This window comes from Oncorhynchus gorbuscha, linkage group LG11 (assembly GCF_021184085.1).
Source record: "Oncorhynchus gorbuscha isolate QuinsamMale2020 ecotype Even-year linkage group LG11, OgorEven_v1.0, whole genome shotgun sequence".
NCBI classification, from domain to species: Eukaryota; Metazoa; Chordata; class Actinopteri; order Salmoniformes; family Salmonidae; genus Oncorhynchus; species Oncorhynchus gorbuscha.
Window position 1 is genome coordinate 45,931,644 of NC_060183.1, and position 26,767 is coordinate 45,958,410.

The following is a 26,767-nucleotide window of genomic DNA, read 5'->3' on the forward strand; positions in this document are numbered from 1 at the left end:
AATACCAAGCATAACGTCTGTAGGAAACTTAGCACCATCCCTACGGTGAAGCATGCTGGTGGCAGCATCATGCTGTGGGGATCGAGGCAAGGATGAGCGGAGCAAAGTACAGAGAGATCCTTAATGAAAACCTGCTCCAGAGTGCTCAGGACCTCAGATGGTTTACCTTCCAACAGGACAACGACCCTAAGCACACAACCAAGACAACACAGGAGAGGCTTCAAGGCAAGTCTCTGAATGTCCTTGAGTGGCCCAGCCAGAGCCCGGACTTGAATCAGATCAAACATCTCTGGAGAGAACTGAAAATAGCTGTGCAGCGACACTCCCCATCCAGCCTGACCGAGCTTGAGAGGAATTGCAGAGAAGAATGGGAGAAACTCCCCAAATACAGGTGTACCAAGCTTGTACCGTCATACCCAAGAAGACTCAAGGCTGTAATCGCTGCCAAATGTTATTCAACAAAGCACTGAGTAAATGGTCTGAATACCTATGTAAATGTGATATTTACGTAAGTATTCTGCTTTGTCATTATGGGGTATTGTGTGTACATGGGGTGGGGGGGGGGGGGGTTTGATCAATTTTAGAATAAGGCTGTAACGTAACAATGTGGAAAAAGTCAAAGGGGTCTGAATAATTTCAGAAGGCCCCATAGCACACAGCCTCATAGTACTGTTGACAATTAACAGACACCCCATTGTAGAGGGTTGTTCATACTTTGTTGTGTGCCTGTTGTTTTTGTTGGCATAATTACCCTTAATAGAGGATAATTGTGCCCCAGGGCTGGTTGTTGTCTCTGCAACTTAGCAATAATTGCTGAGATGCTTTTCTCCAATTACTCAGGCATGGGCCTTTGATTTTAATGTGCTGGAAACAAAACAATTAAAGTAGACTTGAATCCAGAGATGCATCATTGATTTCCCAAGTTCATGAAGCACTTAAATCAAACTCGAAGTTGAAATGCTTGTTAACACAAACTTTATGTAAGATATTATAGCAAATCATTAACATCAAAGTAATGTGTGAGTATGTATCTATAGTGTATTTTATGTAACTTAACATTCTACAGGGTTGACAACATTTCCATCATAAACACACTTCTAATTGTCAGTCACCATCACTAGCTCAATCTGTCAGAGAGTCGTTGGAGTTCACTGATATTCACCCAGACGTGATGGTGTATATACTAAATTTGTGTCTACACTAGTATAACTACACTAATGAAATCATGGCGATATGCCAATCTAATTTCATTTATTTTCAGGCAACACAGATGTCCTAAGGACATCTGGGGCGGCAGGTAGCCTAGTGGTTAGAGTGTTGGACTAGTAACCGAAAGGTTGCAAGATCAACTCCCTGAGCTGACAAGGTTAAAAATATGTCATTCTGCCCCTGAACAAGGCAGTTAACCCACTGTTCCTAGGCTGTCATTGAAAATAAGAATTTGTTCTTAACTGACTTGCCTAGTTAAATACAATTTTAAAAAGAGCAACAATTATACAAAGCACTTGATACCACTAAATAGAAAATGAGTGTATGACTATATCTAGCTACCCTCTGCAGGAGAAAGACAGTTTTTTTACTCCATAGAGGAAGATGTAGGGGATGATGCAGGTGTAAGAGGATCCGATGTAGCTGGCCAGCTCCAACACCAAGGAGGACGTGTGGATGTTGCTGGCCATCATCAGCAGCAGGTGGGTCACCCAGCACACCACAAACACAGTGGCCACAGCCACCACGCTCTTGGCTGCCCTCACCTGAGTACCTGAGACTGGGCTGGGCTTAGCTGGAGGCTGAGAGGACCTCTTCAGATCGGGTGGAGCTCTGACTATGCTGTCCCCGATTATGACCTGGGAGAGGGGGGGACTGATCGAGCTGTGTACAACTGAAGGTCCGTTGTTAGGTAAAGAATTAGCTGTCCCCTTGTGATGGTCCAAAGTCAGGCCCTGGATACGTGCCTGGTGCCTTAGCAGAGTGATCACAATCTGGATGCTAGCAAACGCTATACCAGTGATGGGGAGGGCGTTAGCGAAGGTCAGATACAACGGCTCATAGGTCTGCCTTGCAGTTTGGGAGGGAAATAGTTCTATACAGTCATCGTGGCTCTCATTACCACTCTCCAACCGGACAAAGAATAATTGTGGAACACTGAATACCACAGCCACTGTCCAGCTGCCAGCCAGGAGACAGGCTACGAGACAGAGGCTATCCAGCTGGATCGGAGCTCCTCCGCGTTTCAGAGAGCCCACCAGCTTCTGGTGCCAGAACACACTAATAAACAAGGTGGAGAAGACACTGCTGGTCTCTGACAGTTCAGAGCAGAACTGGACCACACAGCAGTAGGCTTCCCCCAGGAACCAGTAGCCAACAAAGTCAGCCATGGTATTGGGCAGGTCCACCAGGTAGTTGGTGATGAGGTTGGAGACGGCCAGGTTGATGAAGAGGACCTCATTGGTGCGGAGACTGGACTTGGGTCCGGGGAGAGAACGGAGACAAAGCCAGTTGTTCCCCAGGATCCCGAGCAGACACATCAGCCCTCGGATGAAGGCTTCGATCCACTCCGTTGCATCCATCACGCTTGGGGCATCTATCTATGTCTGAACCTTATCTGGCTCAACATTTATAAGGGATGTTAATATCATGCTACAGCCAGGCCCAACCCCTCAACAAATCCTTAGAGACTTAACCTCACATTTGCCATACATATCTAATCTTCAGTTCTTAGTCAGCACCAGAGACTGGGACCAGAAACCGGCCCTGGCATTTCAAACACACCGGAACATTCTTAATTGTTGAGGCCCCTATCAACAGTCAGATAATTAAAAATAAACAAGTTAGACAGGCCCACTGGGCTAAAAATGGACCAGCCCCTCTGGCATTTGCCCAAAATGCCAGATGGCCAGTTCGCCCCTGCCAGAGACTTGTAGTATCCCAATACAGAAGTGAAAAACCAAACTGAACTTGGATCACTCTGTAAAGGAGCAGAGTTTGAATGGCCTATGTTTATGTCGTTAGAATATTCAACATTTATACATTACATACTTTTATCTGTCACTATAGAGCAACATTATTGTCCATTTCTAATGACAGATCCATTTCCATGTTGAAGCAAATAACATTCGTTATCAAGAGTATGACTATGACATGAAATACGTTTTTTTTTTATTGTAAAAATAATATTTAGCACTGAAAACATACACCACATTTGAGTCTATTCTGCTATAGTGTAGTTCACGTAAGTCCTCCTTTAAACGGAGTCCAACCAATAGACAGACTCCCGATGTTGTGTCCCAAAGCTACCTTTCCCTGGCGATAGCCCCACCTATCAAATCAAAAGCCGCTTCGCTGAGTTGGTGGTTGGTCGGGCCCAGTCTGTACGGTGGGATTTCCAAGACGGGCACAGCTCGTTGGACTTTTTGACCATGGATTTGTTGCATTTGATCCATGGAGACCCAGGACAGAACATAGTGGGAATACGTCGTATCATGGATCATGTATTGTATCTCGGTGTAATCGTTTCGCTGGAATAAACTGCTGATGTTTGTGGAAAGTACAGAATGCCCACCAGCGGCAGTGACAGAATTAAAGCCAGCGCGTTTATTCCAGTGTCCACCGCTGCAGTCCTCCTCGTCGGGTCCACCACTTTATTCTTTGTCTTTACGTAAGTTGACGATATGCCTCCTTTTGAAAATGTAGTTTGACACCAGACACGAAAGTAGCCTACCTTTTCGAAACTATTATATTCCATATCTAAAGTAGGCCTATGCCAAGTCCACATATTTGAATTGCATATACTGTATATAGGCCTATGAAGTATCAGATCCAATGGGCATGCACAATTGCTCCAAATGGTAATGTTGTCTCTTGGGAAAGGTTACGATAAAATAGGTCCTGTCGCTCACACACTGTAGAATAAGGGTCGTTTTTTAATTGATTTGGCATTTGAGTCCCTTGCCTTTGCAACCATGAACCACACTTGAAAATAACAAATAAACACAAATAATACACGTTTTGGTTTATATTGAACTGTTTATAAATGATCAAACATAATAAAAATCCTTCATACTGCAACCCTCTATGTTGATGCATTGTTTAAAGCACTTAGGAGCAGGATTGTCACAGTAGTGGAGTTGTAGTGACATGTTTTTTGGAATTTGAATGCTAGAAAGTGAACAAAAGTATGTCATATATTGTATAGATTAATCAAAACAAAGAAGGCTATTAAAATACCTATTATTTTACCGGTATAATGTGTGAGCCTCTGTTTTATGTCACTGGGGTTACCACCTTGAAAATAACTCATTACAAAGATCTACAAGAGCCTTGAGCATTCTCTCCAGTGGCAAACTCTTTTTCAGGGAGTGGTCTATATTAAAGGAAATTATTAGCTAATCACACCCTTTAAATATGTCATACATTTGAGGATTCCATCAATTCATTCGGTGTCAAAATCCAAAGTGTCACTTTTTAATTTAACTAGGCAGTTAAGAACAAATGACGGGCCTAGGAACAGTGGGTTAACTGCCTTGTTCATGGGCAGAACGACAGATTTTTTTACCTCGTCAGCTCGGGATTCAATCTAGCAACCTTTCGGTTGTTTGGCCTAAAGTTCTTACCACTCGGATACCTGCCCGACCCCAACTTGGGGTTAGTCCGTTTAAATGAAGGGAAATATCATTGTGAGAAAAATGATTAATCATATCACTTTAGTACAGGATTGATGAACTTAGATTTGAGCATTGTGGCCTCCATTTCAGACAATCTTAATTTACCTCAAATGTCTCATTGGTGTTACCTTCATTGGCGTTACTACTCCTACAGATGTCACAACATTGTCATAAAAGTACACACTTTTTAAGATCATTAAGCTACCATATTAGTTGATTTAGAATGGGAAGATGTACCCAAATAAAATAAAGAAAAATGAAGTGCATTTTGTCCAAAATGCCATGTCCAAGTTCCACTGTAATTCAAGAACGACCCATAAACATTTTAAGGCAAACTTCACATTCTGAATTTAGAACAGTGTTTTTTTGCCGTTCAATCTGACAGAAGTGAAATATGACACATATTTGTTGTTGAAAAAAGTAAATTTTGTGAAATTCTGGTGTAGTTTTAATTACATATCAATATGCTATACTATTCATTAAACAGTTCACCAATACTGTACCCAAAGCTGTCTATTAGTATTTACATGTCATTGCCTAATATCATGTTGATCCTCTTAATATAAGCTACTGTAGGCTATATGAATTTGGTATGGGGACTATGTGAGTTAAGAGGCTATTTAACTATTAGGCCTATGTCTAAGACTGATTTTCTTGTTAGGCTAAACTCAAATGTTCGGATGATTAATGTGGTTCAGTGGTTGATATAACTGTGTCCTAATCCGGAAACGTCATTATATTATATTTGATTGTGACTCAAAATATAATGAACACAACCACACCTCTGAGTGTATGTGAACATGTGTTCTTAAATCCCTTTATCTTCTTCCAGAGGGCAATGATGCTTAGAGCTTAGAGTCAGGAGTCAGTTAGAAATCAGACTGGGTCGGCTAAAGCAACACAGGTTCCCACAGGTTCCCGAATCGTACTTGTGTTCTCAAAGTGACATTTTAGTCATGTGAGAATCACTACCGTGTTGTTGGGATACCAACAACAACATTTTCAACATTATCCCCTAGATTGCTAATAGCGCCTGGGTGAATAGTCCCACTGTACTACCATACCACTACAAAGGGAAGCACAGCCGTGAGCTGCCCAGTGACACGAGCCTACCAGACGAGCTAAATAACTTCTATGCTCGCTTCGAGGCAAGTAACAATGAAACATGCATGAGAGCATCAGCTGTTCCGGACGACTGTGTGACCAGGACGTGTACTCCGAGCATGCGCTGAAGTGTCTTCACTTGCCAGTCCCTGTCTTGAGTCTGTAAAATCAACATATTTCAAGCAGGCCACCATAGTCCCTGTGCCCAAGAACACTAAGGTAACCTGCCTAAATGACTACTGACCTGTAGCACTCACGTCTGTAGCCATGAAATGCTTTGAAAGGCTGGTCATGGCTCACATCAACACAATTATCCCAGAAACCTTAGACCCACTCCAATTTGCATCCCGCCCCAATAGATCCACAGATGAGGCAATCTCTATTGCACTCCACACTGCCCTTTCACACCTGGACAAAAGGAACACCTATGTGAGAATGCTATTCATTGACTACAGCTCAGCGTTCAACACCATAGTGCCCTCAAAACTCATCACTAAGCTTTGAGGGCACTATGTTGTGCAACTGAATCCTGGACTTCCTGACAGGTCGCCCCTAGGTGGTAAGGGTAGGTAACAACACATGCGCCATGCTGATCCTCAACACGGGGGCCCCTCAGGGGTTCATGCTCAGTCCCCTCCTGTACTCCCTGTTCACTCGTGAAAGGACAGCAACCTCTCCCCCAACGTGATCAAGACAAAGGAGATGATTGTGGACTACAGGAAAAGGAGGACTGAGCACGCCCCCATTGTCATCGACTGAGCTGTAGTGGAGTAGGTTGAGAGCATCAAGTTCATTGGCGTCCACATCACCAACAAACTAACATTGTCCAAGCACACCAAGACAGTCGTGAAAAGGGCACGATAAAACATATTCCCCCTCAGGAGACTGAAAAGATTTGGCATGGGTCCTCAGATCCTCAAAAGGTTCTACAGCTGTACCATCGAGAGCATCCTGACACATTGCATCACTGCCTGGTATGGCAACTGCTCAGCATCCGACTGCAAGGCACTACAGAGGGTAGTGCGTACAGCCCAGTACATCACTGGGGCCAAGCTTCCTGCCGTCCAGGACCTCTATACCAGGCGGTGTCAGAGGAAGGACCTAAAAATGGTCAAAGACTCCAGCCACCCTAGTCAAAGACTGTTCTCTCTGCTACCACACGGAAAGTGGTACCGGAGCACTAAGTTTAGGTCCAAGAGGCTTCTAAACAGCTTTTACCCCCAAGCCATAAGACTCCTGAACATTTAATCAAATGGCTTCCCAGAGTATTTGCATCCCCCCCTTTTTACGCTGCTGCTACTCTCTGTTATTATCACTTTAATAACTCTACCTCAGTTACCTCGACTAATCGGTGCCCCCGCACTTTGACTCTGTACCGGTACCCTCCTGTATATAGCCTCGCTATTGTTATTTTACTGCTCTTGAATTATTTGTTACATTTATATCTTATTTTTTGTAGGTATTTTTCTTAACTGCGTTATTGGTTAAGGGCTCGTAAGTAAGCATTTCACTGTAAGGTCTACACGTGTTGTGTTCGGCGCATGTGACTAATAAAGTTTGATTTGATTTGAACAGTACTTCTATACTGACCCCTGTAGACAAATTTGTCCCAGTTTCCACATCTGTTGGTTTACCAGCAATTTTTCAAGTGGATCCTCGAGCAGATGAGAAGTTTCCGATTAGGATTCCGATCTTCTGATCGACGCCTCTTGATTCCCACATCTGTGGAACAAGGGCTGACTGAAGACTCGGGGCGAGCAGGGAGGAGTAAACTATCGATGATTTGTAAAAGGGCAGAATCAACAACCTCTGCATCATCAAGACAGTCGCTCGATGAGGAGGTGTTAACTATAGAAAGATGTTAACTTATGCTCACACTTACTGTTATGTAAATGGCAGCTGAAAAGTGCCTGGCATTGGCCCTAAAATCAAAGCATGTTCCCTGAGGCCATGGTCCAGTGTGATACCGGTGCCGGTCTGTGGAAATGGAAACAGAAAAGTCTGTCCCAGTCCTTCTGGGTAAAACACTGGGGTAATTCTCAGGTGGGAACTTGGCATAAGTGTACTAGAATTCATGCACTTCTGATTAACTGAAATATTTTAGAACGATATATCCTCAGTGACGTGATTATGCATTGAGGTGAGGAAAGAGAAAGTGGGCCACAGTGGATTGAGTTGTAAATGTACTATACTGTACTGACTGGGTTGATTTGGACTAAAGCCACTGACTTGGCTGGGGGTTTATCCAATGATTTGTGAGAGAGTCTGGAAAGAGTGATTTCATACTGACATCCTCCCTATTCTTTTACTCCCTGCTGTTCAAAGACAAGGAGCTTATGGACACTGGGCTTAAGAGATGTGTAATCCTCTATGGCTCTGTAGGGTAGGATCTGAATCTTTAGCATGGAAGAGTCACAGTTTTCAGTCATTTTCATGTCATTGAACTGTTATATGTATCTTGTATCTGAAAGTGTCAACAGTGAATATAAGAACTGACATGGCCATGCCTTCTGCATGCCCCCAATTCATTTTTATATTTATTGTACAACAAGTGTTTAAAGGCCTAGATTGTTTCATTCTAACATTAGCTTATTCAAATATTTTGTTTTGTTTTAGAACACTGTATAATGCTCCAGGGCTAATTTCGTTAGCATTTCGGCATGTTTTTTGTAGATTAAGAACTTAAAACAATGTTTATAAAGCAAACATTATGCTTTTTTTTCCTAGCACAGCAAAGTGTTCAATACTTTAAGCATATGTTTCAGGACAATGATTAGCAATCAGTGAGGAGTTGACAAGCAACTGCCCAAGGTGACAACAGATACTCAAAACAGAGTATGTAAATACAAACATTACTTAAAATATGGATGATACATTTGACAATCCCCCCAAAAAACACAACGGCTTGATTGCAACCAACAGGCAGAATTTATATTTAAACGCCCCATGTTTCATGAGCTGAAATAAAAGATCCCAGAAATTGTTCATAGGCAAAAAAAAGTTGATTTCTCTCTAATTGTGTGCACAAATTTGTTTACATCCCTGTTAGTGAGCATTTCTCCTTTTCCAAGATAATCCATCGACTTGACAGGTGTGGCATATCTAGAAGCTGATTAAACAGCATGATCATGACACAGGTGCAACTTGTGCTGGGGAGAATAAAAGGCCACTCTAAAATGTGCAGATTTGTCACACAACACAATGCCAGACATGTCTCAAGACTTGAGGCAGCATACAGTTGGCATGCTGACTGCAGGAATGTCCACCAGAGCTGTTGCCAGGGATTGTAATCTTAATTGATCTATCATAAACCACCTCCAACATCGTTTTAGAGAATTTGGCAGGACATCCAACCGGCCTCACAACCGGCCTCACAAACGTATGGCATTCTGTGAGCTTGCGGTTTGCTGATGTCAACGTTGTGAACAGAGTGTTCCATGGTGGCGGTGGGGTTATGGTATAGGCAGGAATAAGCTATGGACAACAAACACAATTGCATTTTATCGATGGCAATTTGAATGCACAGAGACACCGTGACGAGATCCTGAGGCCAATGTTCGTGCCATTCATCCACTGGCATCACCTCATGTTTCAGCATGATAATGCACGGTCCCATGTCGCAAGGATCTATACACAATTCCTGGAATCTGTAAATGTCCTAGTTCTTCCACGGCCCCATGTCGCAAGGATCTGTACACAATTCCTTGAAGCTGAAAATGCCCCAGTTCTTCCATGGCCTGCATACTCACCAGACATGTCACCCATTGAGCATGTTTGGATCGACTTGTACGACAGCGTGTTCCAGTTCCCGCCAATATCTAGCAAATTCGCACAGCCATTGAAGAGAAGTGGGACAATTTTCCACAGGCCACAATCAACAGTCTGATCAACTCTATGAGAAGGAGATGTGTCGCGCTGCATGAGGAAAATGGTGGTCACACCAGATACTGACTGGTTTTCTGACCCACGCCCCTACTTTAAAAGGTATCTGTGATAAACAGATGCATATCTGTATTCCCAGTCATGTGAAATCCATAGATTAAGCCCCATTTATTTATTTGAATTGACTGATTTCCTTATATGAACTGTAACTCTGTAAAATCGTTGACATTGTTATATGCTGCGTTTACATGTTTGTTCAGTGTAGAAGTAGTAGTATTAGAAGGCCTATATTTTATCAAAACGTTTCACATTAAATGCCAACATAGTATATGCCATTCAAAATACATTTAGGCTGTAAACTATATTTTAATTTGATCAAAAAAAGATACATTATATTACTCAATTACAATTTACTTGATTTAGTCACACAGTATGGACAGACATCTTGATAAGAAATGACCTGGAATTCCGGGGCGGCAGCGTAGCCTAGTGGTTAGAGCGTTGGACTAGTAACCGGAAGGTTGCGAGTTCAAACCCCCCCCCCGAGCTGTCTTTCTGCCCCTGAACAGGCAGTTAACCCAATGTTCCCAGGCCGTCATTGAAAATAAGAATGTGTTCTTAACTGACTTGCCTGGTTAAATAAAGGTTAAAAAAAATCAGACACATTTTTTTCAAAGGCAGTTGTATTTAATGGATTACATAAATTGGAATGACTAAAACAATAAGTAGGCTTCAACATTAGTTTTCCAATCATGTTCGGTAAATTTCCACAGTCAATTTGGCGTGCTAAACAAGAACATACTTTATTTCAGTCGTACTGAATGACTGGTAAATAGATAAATCGTCCTTACTTTGCTCAAATAGCTAGATTAAAATGTTCTGATGATAAGAGGCTGAAATCATCTTGAAAAGTGTTGGTTGTGATCAAAACTAAAAGAACACCCCGACATCCGTGTTATGGAGCGGTACGTCGATGGTGATAATCTATTGGCCCAATCAGTGTTATGGAGCGGTACGTCGATGGTGATAATCTATTGGCCCAATCAGTGTTATGGAGCGGTACGTCGATGGTGATAATCTATTGGCCCAATCAGTGTTATGGAGCGGTACGTCGATGGTGATAATCTATTGGCCCAATCAGTGTTATGGAGCGGTACGTCGATGGTGATAATCTATTGGCCCAATCAGTGTTATGGAGCGGTACGTCGATGGTGATAATCTATTGGCCCAATCAGTGTTATGGAGCGGTACGTCGATGGTGATAATCTATTGGCCCAATCAGTGTTATGGAGCGGTACGTCGATGGTGATAATCTATTGGCCCAATCAGTGTTATAGAGCGGTACGTCGATGGTGATAATCTATTGGCCCAATCCGTGTTATGGAGCGGTACGTCGATGGTGATAATCTATTGGCCCAATCCGTGTTATGGAGCGGTACGTCGATGGTGATAATCTATTGGCCCAATCCGTGTTATGGAGCGGTACGTCGATGGTGATAATCTATTGGCCCAATCAGTGTTATGGAGCGGTACGTCGATGGTGATAATCTATTGGCCCAATCAGTGTTATGGAGCGGTACGTCGATGGTGATAATCTATTGGCCCAATCCGTGTTATGGAGCGGTACGTCGATGGTGATAATCTATTGGCCCAATCAGTGTTATGGAGCGGTACGTCGATGGTGATAATCTATTGGCCCAATCAGTGTTATGGAGCGGTACGTCGATACGTCGATGGTGATAATCTATTGGCCCAATCAGTGTTTGCAATTGGCCCAACCCTTCTATCAGACGTTAGACAAAAATCTGACTGAGTTGATGTTTTACGGAGTTGACAAATTGCTTATTTTTCTTCTTCATTCAAGTGCTATACTGCATAGCAATGTTGTTTTTCTTCAGTTGTTATAACCTAATTAAAATGAACATATTTGAACCAAAAGTCATATTCTGTGTTAATTTTTGATTTATTTTGTTTTATTTCACATTTATTTAACCAGGTAGGCCAGTTGAGAACAAATTCTCATTTGCAACTGCGACCTGGCCAAGATAAAGCATAACAATTCGACACATACAACAACACAGAGTTACACATGAAATAAACAAAACATAGTCAATAATACAGTAGAACAAAACAAAACAAAAAGTCCATATACAGTGAGTGTAAATGAGAGGTAAGATAAGGGAGTTAAGGCAATAAATAGGCCATAGTGGCGAAGTAATAGTAGTTAGTAGTTCATCTATAAAGTAGATGAAGTTGGCAGGTTTTAAAAGATGAGGAAGGGCTTCCTATAGCTGACCCTACACATTTTTAAAAATTAATTTACGGTTTTGAACAAATCTGACAGAGTTGACCGATGCTCTGGACAATTTTTTTAGCAATCACAGTTTTGAGAAACATATTCCTTAAAGTCAAAGAGGGCTATTGCAAGAAACTACATGAGATCCTTTGTCAGTGAATATTCATTTTAGCCCGTTTTAAAAGTTGTAAACACTTTTGGGGGGAGTTTGAAATTGGGATCCTTTGTTCTGGACAAGGGCATTTCCTGGCACAGAGCTGACATGCAAATGAATAATATTATAAATATTTAGAAAATTCCAAAAACAAACAGTATTTTCTTTGCTTAAATAAACGTAACAAAATATTTTTTTCAACCAAGTATAAAAAAATAACGTTTTCACAACTTCCGATAATGGATGCTACTGTATGTGGGGTAGCATGACGTTGGCGGCCAGGCAGAGGCAGCAGTCTATCCCTAGTATTATATAATGAGAGTGAGTGGTCCGTTTCCATCAATGATCAATAGACTCGTATCTGCATTTGTAAAGAGAACTTCCACACTTCAATAGAACAAACCCCTAAAGCTCTACTGCTCCAGGACAAGTGGCTGTTATTGCAGGTTTGTCTGAAGATCGCCAACAAGAGACATAAAGAACATTCCCGAAAACGTTCCCACTGAGAGATGTTTCACGATGATAAAATAGACTATGTCGGAAGCTTCTATTCCATGGACAGCCATTCTTCAAAGATAAGGTCATGTTGAAACAGAGCGTTCCAGCCCAATCACACATGCTCGTTTGTTTGCCCTTTCACGTTGGCAGTAGCAGAAGAAATGGAATCTGTAGGGACAATATTTTGCCGTTACATCATATGTAGGCCTTACATCACTGTTAGACAGCCTTTTACTCAGAGAAGGACTGTCTGTCTGTATCTGTCTGCCTGTCTGCTCTGTCTGCAGGGACGATGTCTGTGTTTCTTTAAAAGCAGTGATGGACAGATGCCAGATTCTGTCGTTATCTCGACCAAATGCAACCCTACCTTGGTCCTCCTGAGGGAAAGGGACCTTGATTCGTCCTTGGTGCTATATGCTGCTGCAGGGAGTCCAAAGTGAATGTCAGTCAGTCTCTCAGGTTGTTACTTAGAGTTTGTGCGTGTCAAAATAAAGTGCCCAAATGCAACCTCAGTCTGTTAGTATGGAGAGTAGCTCCAGCATTTACTCTGATGTATCAAAGACAAACTGACAAACTGGTCTCTCCAAGATTTAGGACACTTTTCAATATCAAGACAAAAACCCCCTCCTGTGAAGTTGGCAAGGGGGGGGGGGGACCACTGAAAGTAGGAACCTTTGGTCATCCTTCGCCTGATAAACAGCCGCGTTGCTGAGCTAAAACGGAAACGGTCATCTCAGCCTTCAGAGTGTGTTTGTGTTACGTTGTTCTCTCTAAGCACTGTTACTGTGGACAATTCACAAAAGACATGCAAAGACCAGCAGTGGAAACACTACCAAATTGAACCATTACAAGCAAAGATTCTTTCAAGGGTGTTTCCTCGTAACAATTTCCCCCGGCTAATGTCAAGATTTGACGTAGCTGAGATGCTACACAATTCTGTAAAGGAGAAGCCTTCTTGACCTTTTACTTCCTTCCTGAGTTAATTATGAAACCATGTGCAGAGGGGAGGATGTCAGATGTGATACACACCCATAATGGGTCAGATATTTATAGAATAACACTCCTCCCCAAACAAACGGCTTATTTCATAACCCGCATACGCATCGATCCCTGGATACAATGATGTAATATGTACCCATATGTCTCCTTTAAGTAGACATACATAGCTGATATTCAAGCCCGTAGTTTAAATAGTTAAAGGAAGCACTCTTTCCGAACCCTGTTATAACAGTGTTATGTGTTCATTCAGTGTTTGCTGAAGCTGAAGACAAGTCATTACATTCCTAAGGGCTTATGATCACATTTCATTCAGCATTTCTAACACTCATATTTTCTATCCATGAGATGTTTCTAGGAGCCATACACTGGAACCTAAGATGGCCCTTCGGCTGTCCCTATAGGAGAACCCTTTGAAGAACCCTTTTTCGGGTTCCAGGTAGAACCCTTTTAGGGTTCCATAGGGTTCTTTAGGGTTCTTCAAAGGGTTCTCCTATGGGGACTGCCGATGCGATAGACACTGGTAGTGATGACTAGCCTGCCCACTACTGTGCTTTACTCAGGCAGGGCAGTGTGCAGATTGGACAGCCTCAACAGCAGCTTACCCTTCTGGATGATTTAATACGGCTCTGCTGTCTGTTTCATTAGGCGCAAGGCAGGGGCTTGTCTGCCTGCACCGCCACACTGCAGCATAATGAACTCTCCCTGTGCTGTGCTCCAGATGGTCACACACCAATGATGGGCCGGACGGCAAGGCCGCTCATGCAATGGCATCCACGGAAATAATCCCGTTGATAAGAAATCAGGCAGTCGCGGATCCACCCTCTTCTAGAGCGCTCCACCTTATCAGGTGTGTCCTCTACGCTCCGCACTCAGCTCAAATGAGTTTGACTGATTTCTGATTATTTTGAACGCAAAAAAAATTCCATATTGTGCTCATTTTGACAAAAAAAATTCTTGTGATAGATCCATTATTTGACAGATGGGTGAGGGGGAAGAGGATTTGACCATCTAAATAATGAGTTTTGAAAAGATAATCAGTGACAGTATACCTATTCCTAATTGCCTTTTTGTCTCCTTGTTTTCCCCACCACCCATTGGCCTTGCTGGTAGAGGAGGATGGTGAAAGTGTTGTGCAGATACATGAACACTACTCCAAACCATGCAGACTGACTGGGCTTGGTCCCTCATATTTAGTGCTGCCCCGCTGGCAGTTACTCCTGAATCAACCAACTTCATCCACATCCCCTATTTATACTGTAGAGTGGCTAGACGTGCAGGTACAGTATTCAGTGTACTGGGACAAGTACAGTATTCAGTGTACTGGGACAAGTACAGTATTCAGTGTACCGGGACTAGTACAGTATTCAGTGTACTGGGACAAGTACAGTAGTCAGTGTACTGGGACAAGTACAGTATTCAGTGTACCGGGACAAGTACAGTAGTCAGTGTACTGGGACTAGTACAGTATTCAGTGTACTGGGACAAGTACACTATTCAGTGTACTGGGACAAGTACACTATTCAGTGTACTGGGACGAGTACAGTGTGGACTCTGGGTAGTGCAGGGGTGCAGTATAATGCACTTATCCATGTAATCTAGCTCTCTTATGACAATTTAAGTACATCTCAAACATGAACACATTTAGTGAAACTTTGCTTCAGAGAGGACTTAAGATATAAATCCCCTCCTCCAGCTGTGGGGGAACCACTGTTCTGTTCCCCTCATTAATCTGATTTACTCAGTAGTACAATTTAGAGTTAATGTTTCAATTAAGTAAATCCTTCAAGAGGAGCATTATTCTGACAGATCAGAACTGTACAGAACTGTATTGTATTTGCCTATGAAGGCTGTTTGTCTGTAAAGAAAGGCAGGCGTGTCTGTTGTAGCTGTATAGGTAAAGGAATATGTATGGTTTCCTTTATCCTAAAGGTATGGAATAGGTTCTGTTGGGCTGTGTGTTGTGCTGTGTGTTGTGCTGTGTGCTGCAGGCTGTAGGGTCTGTGTGCTTGTCGTCTGATGGGAGGATTCCACCATCGCGGGCTGGCAGAGTGGGCTGTAATCCAGAGTCCCTAATCCTGGGATTATTGAGATTGCAGCTGGCATGGCATTACCAGGCATTCCTTTGGGGGTAACCACCCTTCCCCCACTCTAGGCCACTCTCCCCCATGCGCTCATCCTTACTGGGGCTGTTCTGTGGGGGTTGGGGGGCTTGCGCCAGGTTGGGCTGGGCTGGAGTTGGGGAAAGGAGACTCTTGACTCAAAATGTTGTCAATTTCACGGTGTTCACAGTCACGGTCAGTCTATTGGGGTTCACACATATACGTTCTGCCTTCGTCACCTCCTGACCCTTCACCTTTGCAACTGTGGGGAGACAGTGTTGGGTTGTGTGTGTGTGTGTGTGTGTGTGTGTGGGGGGTCCACCCAGTATCTGTTTCACACTGACCACGGTCTTGTTACAGTCACTGTTACGGCCACGGTCACTAATACACAGTCTGCACTTCAATGGTAGACCACACTTCTGCTGTTGTTGCCCCTAAACATCAAATACCGACAGGAAGTAGGAGCATTATGCCATTATGACACGATGCTAGTTGTGATAATGTAAGAGGTCAAATGCTGAAACCCGTTCTGCTGTAAAACTTTTCAAGTGAAGATAAAATCGCCATAGCAGCATGGCTTTGGACTCAACTCTATACAGATAAAAAACAATGATTGGATATTGTATAGGCTCCTCATGCCGACCTTTAATCATTATAATCCACCGTGCCTTCCCCTGTGTCCCCGTCAGTAAACCTGATTACAGAGCCTTTATTTCATCTCACACTGTGGAGATATAATCATAGCATCCTCTCACCAAATCAAATTCTCCAGTTTGAACCACATTTGCATAATGACAGTGATGGTTGTGATGGTTTCTATAAGCCCTGTGGACATATCCAGAAAAAGCCATGAAGTTGGGCATCAATCTGAATTTAGCGTCGCCGAGTGTAGTGACATTTCCCTGCCGAGGAACCAAATCATTTTGACGATTCCTTTTGATTGATTCCTACACTTGAGCCTGAGGGAGATTTATACCCCTTTCAACCAATTCAACCTAGACATATTACGGTGCATGTTCTACGTCTATACTATGACTGTAATGTGTGTGTATTGCAAAACTACAGTGTGTGTGTGTGTGTGTGTGTATTGTGAGTCCACTGTACTTCAGGTCTCTTGTCTCTGTCCCAGGTGCCCGTGGCTGGCAGTGACTGTGTCAATCTACGTGCCACCATGCAGTGGCATCCTCTTCTTCTTTGTCTTGGCCAACTTCACCATGGCAACCTTTATGGATGCGGGTGTTCTCCCCACGGGTTAGTTACACTATAACCACTATATTATACACTATTGCCATCAAAGTCAACACTGCACCTCAACGCCAGTTCCACTGCATTTGTTCATTGTTCCCTTCTAACCAGGGACTGATTTAGACCTGGGACACCAGGTGGGTGCAGTTAATTATCAGGTAGAACAGAAAACCTGTACTGGTCTATTCACTACTGTACACTATAGTGTACCTAAACAGGACCAACATTACAGGAGGTTGGCAGGCAGTTGTTCAATTCTATTGAATTATTATCTACTAGTTATAACATACTAGGCCATTTCATTACCATGACAATATATTGAGAAACTAGGCCAGGTTTATGTTAGTAATGTTAACTTTCTGCCTGAGAAGGAATTTGAAGAGAAAACATTGACGTACAAACAAGAATATCCTGTGTTACCCAATGCCCAGTGTTGTGCCGGTGACCTATAGTTCATGTCGAGCTGTGCGTTTGGGTTTCAGCTAATGAGGACGAGGACAAGGACGATGACTTCCGCGCCCCGCTCTACAAGAACGTGGACGTGAAGGGTGTCCAGGTCCGGATGAAGTGGTGTGCCTCCTGCCACTTCTACAGACCTCCACGATGCTCCCACTGCAGTGTCTGTGACCACTGTGTAGAGGTGGGAGGGATGGAGAGAGAGGGAGGGAGGGAGGGAGATAGAGGGAAAGGGAGAACAAGCCAGGGCTGGCGGAGAGCGGGAGGGAGGGGTGGATAGGGGGAAGTTGTGGATGTGAGACCTGCTTGGAGGGGGGGGGGTAGTGGTTGACGGTGGAGGGAGGAGGAAGGGCCTGAGGAGGGATCAATAGTGTGTGTGGCTGTAGGGTAATGGTGGGTGGGAGAAGATGATGGAGGGATAGAGGGGGAGGAAGGGCCTGAGGAGGGATCAATAGTGTGTGTGGCTGTAGGGTAATGGTGGGTGGGAGAAGATGATGGAGGGATAGAGGGGGAGGAAGGGCCTGAGGAGGGATCAATAGTGTGCGTGGCTGTAGGGTAATGGTGGGTGGGAGAAGATGATGGAGGGATAGAGGGGGAGGAAGGGCCTGAGGAGGGATCAATAGTGTGCGTGGCTGTAGGGTAATGGTGGGTGGGAGAAGATGATGTAGGGATAGAGGGGGAGGAAGGGCCTGAGGAGGGATCAATAGTGTGCGTGGCTGTAGGGTAATGGTGGGTGGGAGAAGATGATGGAGGGATAGAGGGGAGGAAGGGCCTGAGGAGGGATCAATAGTGTGCGTGGCTGTAGGGTAATGGTGGGTGGGAGAAGATGATGGAGGGATAGAGGGGGAGGAAGGGCCTGAGGAGGGATCAATAGTGTGCGTGGCTGTAGGGTAATGGTGGGTGGGAGAAGATGATGGAGGGATAGAGGGGGAGGAAGGGCCTGAGGAGGGATCAATAGTGTGTGTGGCTGTAGGGTAATGGTGGGTGGGAGAAGATGATGGAGGGATAGAGGGGGAGGAAGGGAGAGATCACATTAATCAGGTTAATCCCTTTCCCCCGATCCTTAATGTCCCCGCAGCGGGGAGAGAGATGAGATTTGAAAATGGTTGGGACAATCTCTGTGTGTACACTGAGGTATATTTAGACAGCTCAGTGCCTATCAACACTTGGATGATATTTGACTTCTGTTGATAATGTCTTTCCACTGTCCAAGATTGATCAATCCCGTGTGGATGTGGCTAGCTAGACCACTCCAGAATACTGTTTGTAGCATGAGATGCACAATGTTGGGACAGAGTCATGTAAAGTAGGCTACTACAGTGTGTTGTCATAATTCTCAGAGGGATTGAATGTTGTATCTAATGCTGTGTCTCATCGTGTCATAACCGCATGCAGGACTTTGACCATCACTGTCCCTGGGTGAACAACTGTATCGGGAGGCGGAACTACCGCTACTTCTTCCTGTTTCTCCTGTCACTCACGCTGCACATGGTGGGCGTGCTCTCCGGTGGCCTGCTCTACATCCTACACCATCTGGAAGACCTATGGAAGCTGCACTGTACTGTCACGTATCCTTCCTTGCACAAACTCTGTGTACTGTGTGCGTGTGTGTTCATACAGTATGTGCAGTATGGTCATGGTAATTCATTTCTAAAGGTCCCTACAGAGAGTCCGTGAGTCTCCTTGACTGCTGTGTCTAGCCTGGTGGTGATGAGTGTATCAGGTCTGTTCTTCATTCCTGTCCTGGGCCTCACAGGGTTCCACCTCTACCTGGTGTCTAGAGGCCGAACCACCAATGAACAGGTCAGACGCCTCTATGTAGCTCATGTTTTTAAACGACTGGATAAAAGGATTCTGGAATACATGAGGCCGCCCTCGGTCGAGTCCTCACTTTAATGAGGAAATTGTTGCCCTCTTTTCCACAGGTCACTGGGAAGTTTCAAGGAGGGGTCAACCCTTTCACACAAGGTTGCTGTGGCAACTTGGAGCATCTTATATGCAGTCCCATTTCTCCAAAGTAAGAAGCATTTGACGTTTTTATGTAAACATCATGTTTAATATAACGTATTGGAGCTCATTAGCTTATCTATTTGCTTGGACCATACCAGGTATACAGCGAGGCCCATTAAGAAATCAACAGCTCGCATCATTCCTCCATTCCTGAGACCAGAGACTGACAGACAGATACCAATTATCAAGGTTGAGGATAATGGCATCCAGTGTCATGATAACCAAAATAAAGTAAGTCTGTCCACCCCAAAATACCCTCCGAAGGGAACATCCCAGATTCACATAAAGCCTCCGTATTTAACTAACTTCATCAGCAGATCAAATATGTTTAACAGTAGTGCCTTCTCTTCCTCTCTCAGCGCCCGTCCACTGACGGTATGGAAGAGCCAGACATCCGATGTCTGGACACCCCACCACCTCTGCCCCCCAAACCAGATCCCAAAGTGCTGAGGAGACACCTAGCAACACTTGAAGGTCGGGTCACATTAGTAATCTGACAACCAGGGAGACAGTACCTGTATTTATGCACCTCATATTATAGAGAACATGAGCAAATGATCATGAAGAAACTCGAAACGGTCCAGAAACCCCACAAGCTGTCACTCACTGCTCTCCTACTGCACCCTGGTGGCCACATTATTCAACAGAGAGGCAGCCATGGTTTTTGTTACTGCTTGTGGCTTCGTTGGTTTTTCTTTTGTTTGTTTACTTGTGGATTTCCAACCAAGTTTCACTCGTGATGAGCTACTGAATATTCGAGCCAGCCTGATTTAGAATGTAGTTTAGTGTTTGTCGTGAAGTTCGCAGTTCTTAGTTTACAGTGTACGTAGAATACTTACCGCGTACGGATTTGTGTAAACTATGCTTCTACGTCTGTTGTCTGTATATCCTATTTCTCGTCTGTCTGTGTATTCTGTTAATTGTGGCAGCACCATTTCACCAAGTCAAATTCCTGTTTATGTTTTGGCTAATTAAGGTGATTCTGAGGACAGACTTGCATTATATGTTAATGAGACACGTCACTGCCTCTCTCTGGATTAGTTCAGTCACAAATCCCAATAGATATTATGGTAATATATTTCACATTTAGTTAAATATTGATTTCCTTCTCCATCTGTGTTTGGATTCCAGAGAGTGGTTTGCATCACAAACCAGTGACCCCTTCCCCTGGACAGACCCTGCAGCAGCTCAGGCCATTACCACAGTCCACATCTAAGGCACCACCCCCCTCACCTGTCCATCAGGTCAGTCATATCATTCACTGCATTGACACCATTCAGATACACTGTGGATTTATCGTGCTGTGTTTTGAGCCGTTTCCACAGATCATATGGTTGTGTGCTGTGTTTTGAGCCGTTTCCACAGATCATGGTTGTGTGCTGTGTTTTGAGCCGTTTCCACAGATCATGGTTGTGTGCTGTGTTTTGAGAGCTTTCTAACAGACTGGCCATGTTATTAATATAATATAATATATGCCATTTAGCAGACGCTTTTATCCAAAGCGACTTACAGTCATGTGTGCATACATTCTACGTATGGGTGGTCCCGGGGATCGAACCCACTACCCTGGCGTTACAAGCGCCGTGCTCTACCAACAGAGCTACACAGGACTACTGTGTTCTTTCGACCCTCTAACAGACTGTTGTGGCTGTGTTGTGTTCTGAGAGCTCTCTGACAGTCGGTTATGTGTTGTGGTTGTGTCTAGGTGGCTGTGGCACCAGAGCAGCAAAGGGGCAGCAGTAGACGTCATGACCTGTCATCAGAACTCATCCTGGGTACATTGGACCAGCAGCTAGCCGTCCCATCCGGTCCCATTTCCGCTCCACTCCAGCTCAACTCTCTCACCCTCAACTCCCGCTCCCTCACCCTCAAACACGCCTATCGCCACCACAACAAGCTGCCGGTCTTGTACCCAGAGGGTCTGATCTCCCATCAGGTATCTCCGGGCTTGTTCCCCCCTCACAACCCCCTGTCCAACCGCAACAGCCTCTCCTATGACAGCCTGGTGAACTCAAGTGACGCCCACTACCTGGCCCAGCGAGGAGGACCCCCACTTCATTACCACCCGCACTTCATGACCCTGGGACATGAAGGCAGTGTGCTGCAGCGGCCCCCTCCACACACCTACAGCCCTGTGTTCATGGGGGTCACCAGGCAATCCCCCCAGCCCAGGGACACCTCACCCAGGGATCCCTCTCTACGGGACCTCACCCCTCAGGCCCTCACCTCCCGGGACCTCTCCCCTCAGGCCCTGATGCACAGGGACCTCTCCCAGCAAGCCTTGATCCACCGGGAGGCCTCTCCGGTCCGCTATGACAACCTCTCCAAGACCATCATGGTCTCCATTCAGGAGCGGCGGGAGATGGAGGAGAGGGACAGGATGCTGCGGATGCAGGCCAGGTCCCAGGCCCTGTACGGTTGCCCAGACATGGGGTTGTACGACATCCCCAGCAGATGCAGCCTCCCTGCAGACAGCATGCGCCTCCCAGGGTCACGCGGCCCCACCCCGCCCGCATACGGCTCCAGGGAGTTCCTGATGAGCACTGGTATTTTGGGGTACGGGGGGTACGAGGTCACCCCTCTCCAGCGCCTCGTCGTCCTCTCTGACCCGAGCCCCCAGGACTTCCAGCTCCCCCCTGCAGAGCAGCAGCAGCCTGCAGAGTAAGGGTCGTTCCCCCTCCCCAGCCTACCTCCCCCCAAACAGGCAGGCCCAGCCCTCCTCCTCCTCCTCCTCCTCCACACTGCCCAGCACCCTTTCCTCTGCCTCTCCCCCAGCTGCCCCCCCCATAACGCCCCTTACTCACCAATGCCATGGAGGGAAAGCACTCAGCACCCTTGGGTGCCCCCAAATAGGAACTATTGAGTCTTCCTGGAGGGTGTATGCAGCCAACCACACTACTCTGCAGTGTTAGCCTGTATATCCACAACTTCCCAGCACTGTGTAAGTGTGTCTGTGTGGGTTGTCAGTGTGTGGGAGGGTGTGGGAGTTGAGAGGACATCAACATGCAGTCATGGGAATCGTTTTGTACAGATATTTGCACTTGGACCTCTCGGTAGACAAGGGTGTGTGTTGAATATAGAGTGAGTGATAACCAACAGTATATGCAGAGATCTCAGGACAGTGGCCAATTAGCAGACAGTTGTGCCTCTTTATGCAGTCGGAGGAATCAATGAACTCAACTAGAACAGCAGACATGTACAGAGGACAGATCTTTTATTGTTGGTTTATGTGTTTTGATAATGCTTTTGAGAAAGAATGTTATGTGATGATGATGGGACATTCTATTATTCTGCGTCTGTAGAAATCATGCTTTAGTCACATTTTGTGGTTGTTTTGACAAATAAAAAAAGTCACTGTTTTGTTCCCTTTTCTGTTATAAGCTGTTGTCATTCCGTTATTTATGATCTGTTATTGTTATCCGTTCTTGCCACCAGCTTCATGTCCACATCCCGTTTCAAATCTAACCCTAGGCTCATCCACAACCATAAAGCCTGTCGCATTCTTCCCAAGCGAAGCAGTTTGCGCATTTTTGATGATTACATTTGGTAACGTTCACTTCGCCTAGCCGGGTTCTGCTAGGAGCAAACCGAGCCTAGTATGGGGCGCCTTATCCTAATAACACTAGCTTCCAGTCCACATCCCAGTTCAACTCTAACTCTAGCCTTAAACACAACCCTAACCCATAACCTTGGTTTAGCTTACTTTTATCCAAGATTTCTCTTCTGACCTACAAGGTACTGAAGCTTGGCTCCACCTGGGTCCCGCTTTGACACAAGGTGCAGGAACTGAGCTCAGGTCAGCTTTCGTTCAGAATAGTATGAGGAAATGGTGCCCCCTAGTGGACTTGTGTGAGGTGCTGTGAGTAGAATAAAGAAAATTCCATTCAAAGAGTATATTTAATTTGACCTTTGACCAAGTCAGTTAAGAACAAATTCTTGTTTTCAATGACGGCCTGAGAACAGTGGGTTAACTGCCTGTTCAGGGGCAGAACGACAGACTTTGTTACCTTGTCAGCTCAGGGATTCAACCTACCCAAATGAGTGGGTAGGTAATCCTCTAGGCCTACTTTTTGATGGGAGGCTCGCTGCGCTCAGCTATGGGTTTCAGAGAAGTACGTGTTGGATATCTTACATAAATGAAGACTTCGCTATTGAGGTAATTCCACTGAGATTGTGTGCTGCACCAGCATTCTGATGCGGTGATATTTCTCAGACTGCCAGTGATCGTTGCCATAGACACAGAGAGATTGAGACCTCATTCCAGAACTGCAGGGCTGTAGTGAGAAGTACAGAGAACATCAACAACCGTTTACACAGAGGTTAGGTACTCGGAAAACACGAAAAGAAGGAACAGCCGTGGTTAACAGCAGCCCCTCCCTGCTGTCACGTTCCAGTTTCTATGGTTCTGCAGTTGGCACCGGCCTTTTCTCTCATTCCATTTATGACATCACAGAACATGTATTGAGTCCCAAACAATGCACTATTCATGACCATTCATCTCTTCAGGTTAGATCACATAACAAATAGCTTATTGTCTCACTAATGACTGAAGTCTTTCCACCCTTCCTTTGACGTATCCATTTTTTAAATGTAAAATTCTACCGTTCTTCAGACTCCTTTCATCTTCCTTTTCTTCTCTCTCTCCTCCTGGATTGACCCCCCCCCATTCTTTATGAAACGGTGCCCTCTACAACCGTGACCCCACTGTGTCTATTCAGTCTGAACGAGCTCTTTTGATCTTCACCCAGCTTGTAGGAATCATGACACTTCCAACCGTCTGAAGTCTAGTGATGGGACCGCTTTAAAGGCCATTGATCAAATATTCATCTTGGTGTCCTGTTCATGTGTGTTTTTAACTTTGGCCCAGTTGCAGACCTCTGAGATGCTGGTTTTGATGTAGTTTTAATACTCCGTTTCCCTCTCTCCCACTCTCTCCCTCTCTTTCTCCATCTCTCACCCACTCCCTCTATCCCCCCTCGCTCTTTCTCTCTCTTACCCCCCATCTCTCCCTCCCTCTCTCTCCTCACTGTTTCTGTAGCCTAGGGTAAAATGTTAATGAGGAGGGCCGCTGTGAAGAGGAGGGTTTGTGGTTCGTTGAGTATGTGAAGTGCAGCAGATTCTGGTGTCAGAATAGTGCTATCTTACACCATGTTGTGGTTATGTTTGGCTCTCCAATGGTGATAAAGTTATATCAGATGCACGCCATCATGCACACCTACATCAGACGCACACACACACACACACACACACACTCTCCTCCTAATTGATATGCTCCATCCATCAGGGTCATCAGTGCCTTGTTGATTGCCAGGTTCAGATTCCCGTGCCATTGAAGCGTTTCATTTCCTCCCTGGGCTGTTTATGATGAAGCGTTTCATTTCCTCCCTGGGCTGTTTATGATGAAGCGTTTCATTTCCACCCTGGGCTGTTTATGATGAAGCGTTTCATTTCCTCCCTGGGCTGTTTATGATGAAGCGTTTCATTTCCTCCCTGGGCTGTTTATGATGAAGCGTTTCATTTCCTCCCTGGGCTGTTTATGATGAAGCGTTTCATTTCCTCCCTGGGCTGTTTATGATGAAGCGTTTCATTTCCTCCCTGGGCTGTTTATGATGAAGCGTTTCATTTCCTCCCTGGGCTGTTTATGATGAAGCGTTTCATTTCCTCCCTGGGCTGTTTATGATGAAGCGTTTCATTTCCTCCCTGGGCTGTTTATGATGAAGCGTTTCATTTCCTCCCTGGGCTGTTTATGATGAAGCGTTTCATTTCCTCCCTGGGCTGTTTATGATGAAGCGTTTCATTTCCTCCCTGGGCTGTTTATGATGAAGCGTTTCATTTCCTCCCTGGGCTGTTTATGATGAAGCGTTTCATTTCCTCCCTGGGCTGTTTATGATGAAGCGTTTCATTTCCTCCCTGGGCTGTTTATGATGAAGCGTTTCATTTCCTCCCTGGGCTGTTTATGATGAAGCGTTTCATTTCCTCCCTGGGCTGTTTATGATGAAGCGTTTCCTGTGGTGACACTTGACAGGAAGGCCCAGTATAAATCATAACACCTTGTGTAGTTCAGCTCTCTGGGGCCCCCTGGTTTACATTCATTATTTATCACAATTCAAAGAGACTTGTATCTCATATATTATCTATAGAACTTCAACATTCACTCGGCCCTTTGTTGGACTGTCTGCGTCGGGGGAATTTCCTTTCCTGAAGTTCCTTTTCCTGTTTTTCTGTGGATTATTCTGATTTGCAGGTACTGCTAACTGGAAGACAGCACGTCGGGCACAGTATTATTAGTAGTCGGAGCGGACAGGCTCTCAAGCTTACTGGCTCCACTCTTGGAAAACGTCCTTCCCACTGGGCACACACTGATTGAATCGACAATGTATCCACGTCGTTTTAAATGAAATTACATTGAACCAACGCTGAATAGACATTGAATTGACGTCTGTGCCCAATGGGTTCTCTCAAGTCCCAGATATATGACCCTTTCTTATTTTAGTTGCCTTGTCCTGCCATAGCCTACATCAGTGTTTCCCGACCTAGGGTACTATGGGGTACATGAGTAGACTCATGAGACCATAGGTTTACTGGTAAAATACACATGAGGGGATACTTCAGAGGTACTCCGGGCAGAGCAATCTTCAGTTGGTGGTACAATAACCGAAAAAGATTGGTAACCAACACCAGTGACTGAGTATAGATCACTGTCCCATGTTACGGCTCACTGTTGACCTTTATTGGTATTTCCAGATGTGGCTCAATTTAGTTGGAATACGCTGCTGTGTCAACAGCAATATACCACTTCACTTGAATCTCATTGGTTACAAGCACATCTTATAATAGTGTATTTTAGCTGTCCTTAGATGTTAACTGCTCTGCTCATTAAACTAGCTGGGTTGTGAAGCCCGCGGGTCCTCCGTGTTAATTCTGCTAATGAATTAGCCTCGGTCACATCAGACTTTCATAGAGGTGGCTGGGGGGGCAGTGTGTGTGTGTGTGGGGTGTGTGTGGGGGGGGGGGGGGTTTAGAACGGATGAAAGGGAATGTGTCTGTGTGATAGAGAGAAAGTGGGAATGAATGGATGTGGAGGAATGTAATGCTGAGCATGACAGAATGCGTGTCCATTTGAGCGCGTGATCCCCCCTACTGTACTGTACAATGTACTGTACGTACCATACATGCAGTGCTTCTCTGTGGGATGCATGGACATGCTGTGTATCTGTGTGGGATGCATGGACATGCTGTGTATTGCTAGCTGTCCCCCTTGTATTTTCATCTGTATGTTTTGAAACTGTCGTTCATAAGCCATCCTATTACTGTAAGATTCAAGTCATTGAGGGGGACAGCTAGCAATACACAACATGTC

The 26,767-nt window shown here is 44.9% G+C and overlaps 2 protein-coding genes across 2 annotated transcripts; one reads left to right on the forward strand and one right to left on the reverse strand.

The window, feature by feature from the left end:
• Positions 1-1,547: 1,547 nt before the first annotated feature.
• LOC124047672 (alpha-1A adrenergic receptor-like) lies at positions 1,548-2,652 on the reverse strand. The gene has a single exon (XM_046367983.1). The coding sequence runs from the start codon at positions 2,568-2,570 to the stop codon at positions 1,548-1,550; it is 1,023 nt and encodes a 340-aa protein (XP_046223939.1). The 5' UTR covers positions 2,571-2,652.
• Positions 2,653-3,310: 658 nt separating this feature from the next.
• LOC124047837 (palmitoyltransferase ZDHHC8B-like) lies at positions 3,311-22,781 on the forward strand. Its single transcript, XM_046368155.1, is given in 11 exon segments — positions 3,311-3,658; positions 16,826-16,947; positions 17,424-17,581; positions 18,793-18,965; positions 19,098-19,200; positions 19,323-19,414; positions 19,506-19,638; positions 19,767-19,881; positions 20,539-20,651; positions 21,113-21,967; positions 21,969-22,781. Coding segments are annotated over 11 exon segments (2,319 nt in total). The 5' UTR covers positions 3,311-3,554; the 3' UTR covers positions 22,320-22,781.
• Positions 22,782-26,767: the final 3,986 nt, after the last annotated feature.

What these genes read in the sequence shown, in the direction of transcription:
- LOC124047672 (XM_046367983.1), bottom strand. Translation starts at nt 2,570, where the DNA reads ATGGATGCAACGGAGTGGATCGAAGCCTTCATCCGAGGGCTGATGTGT.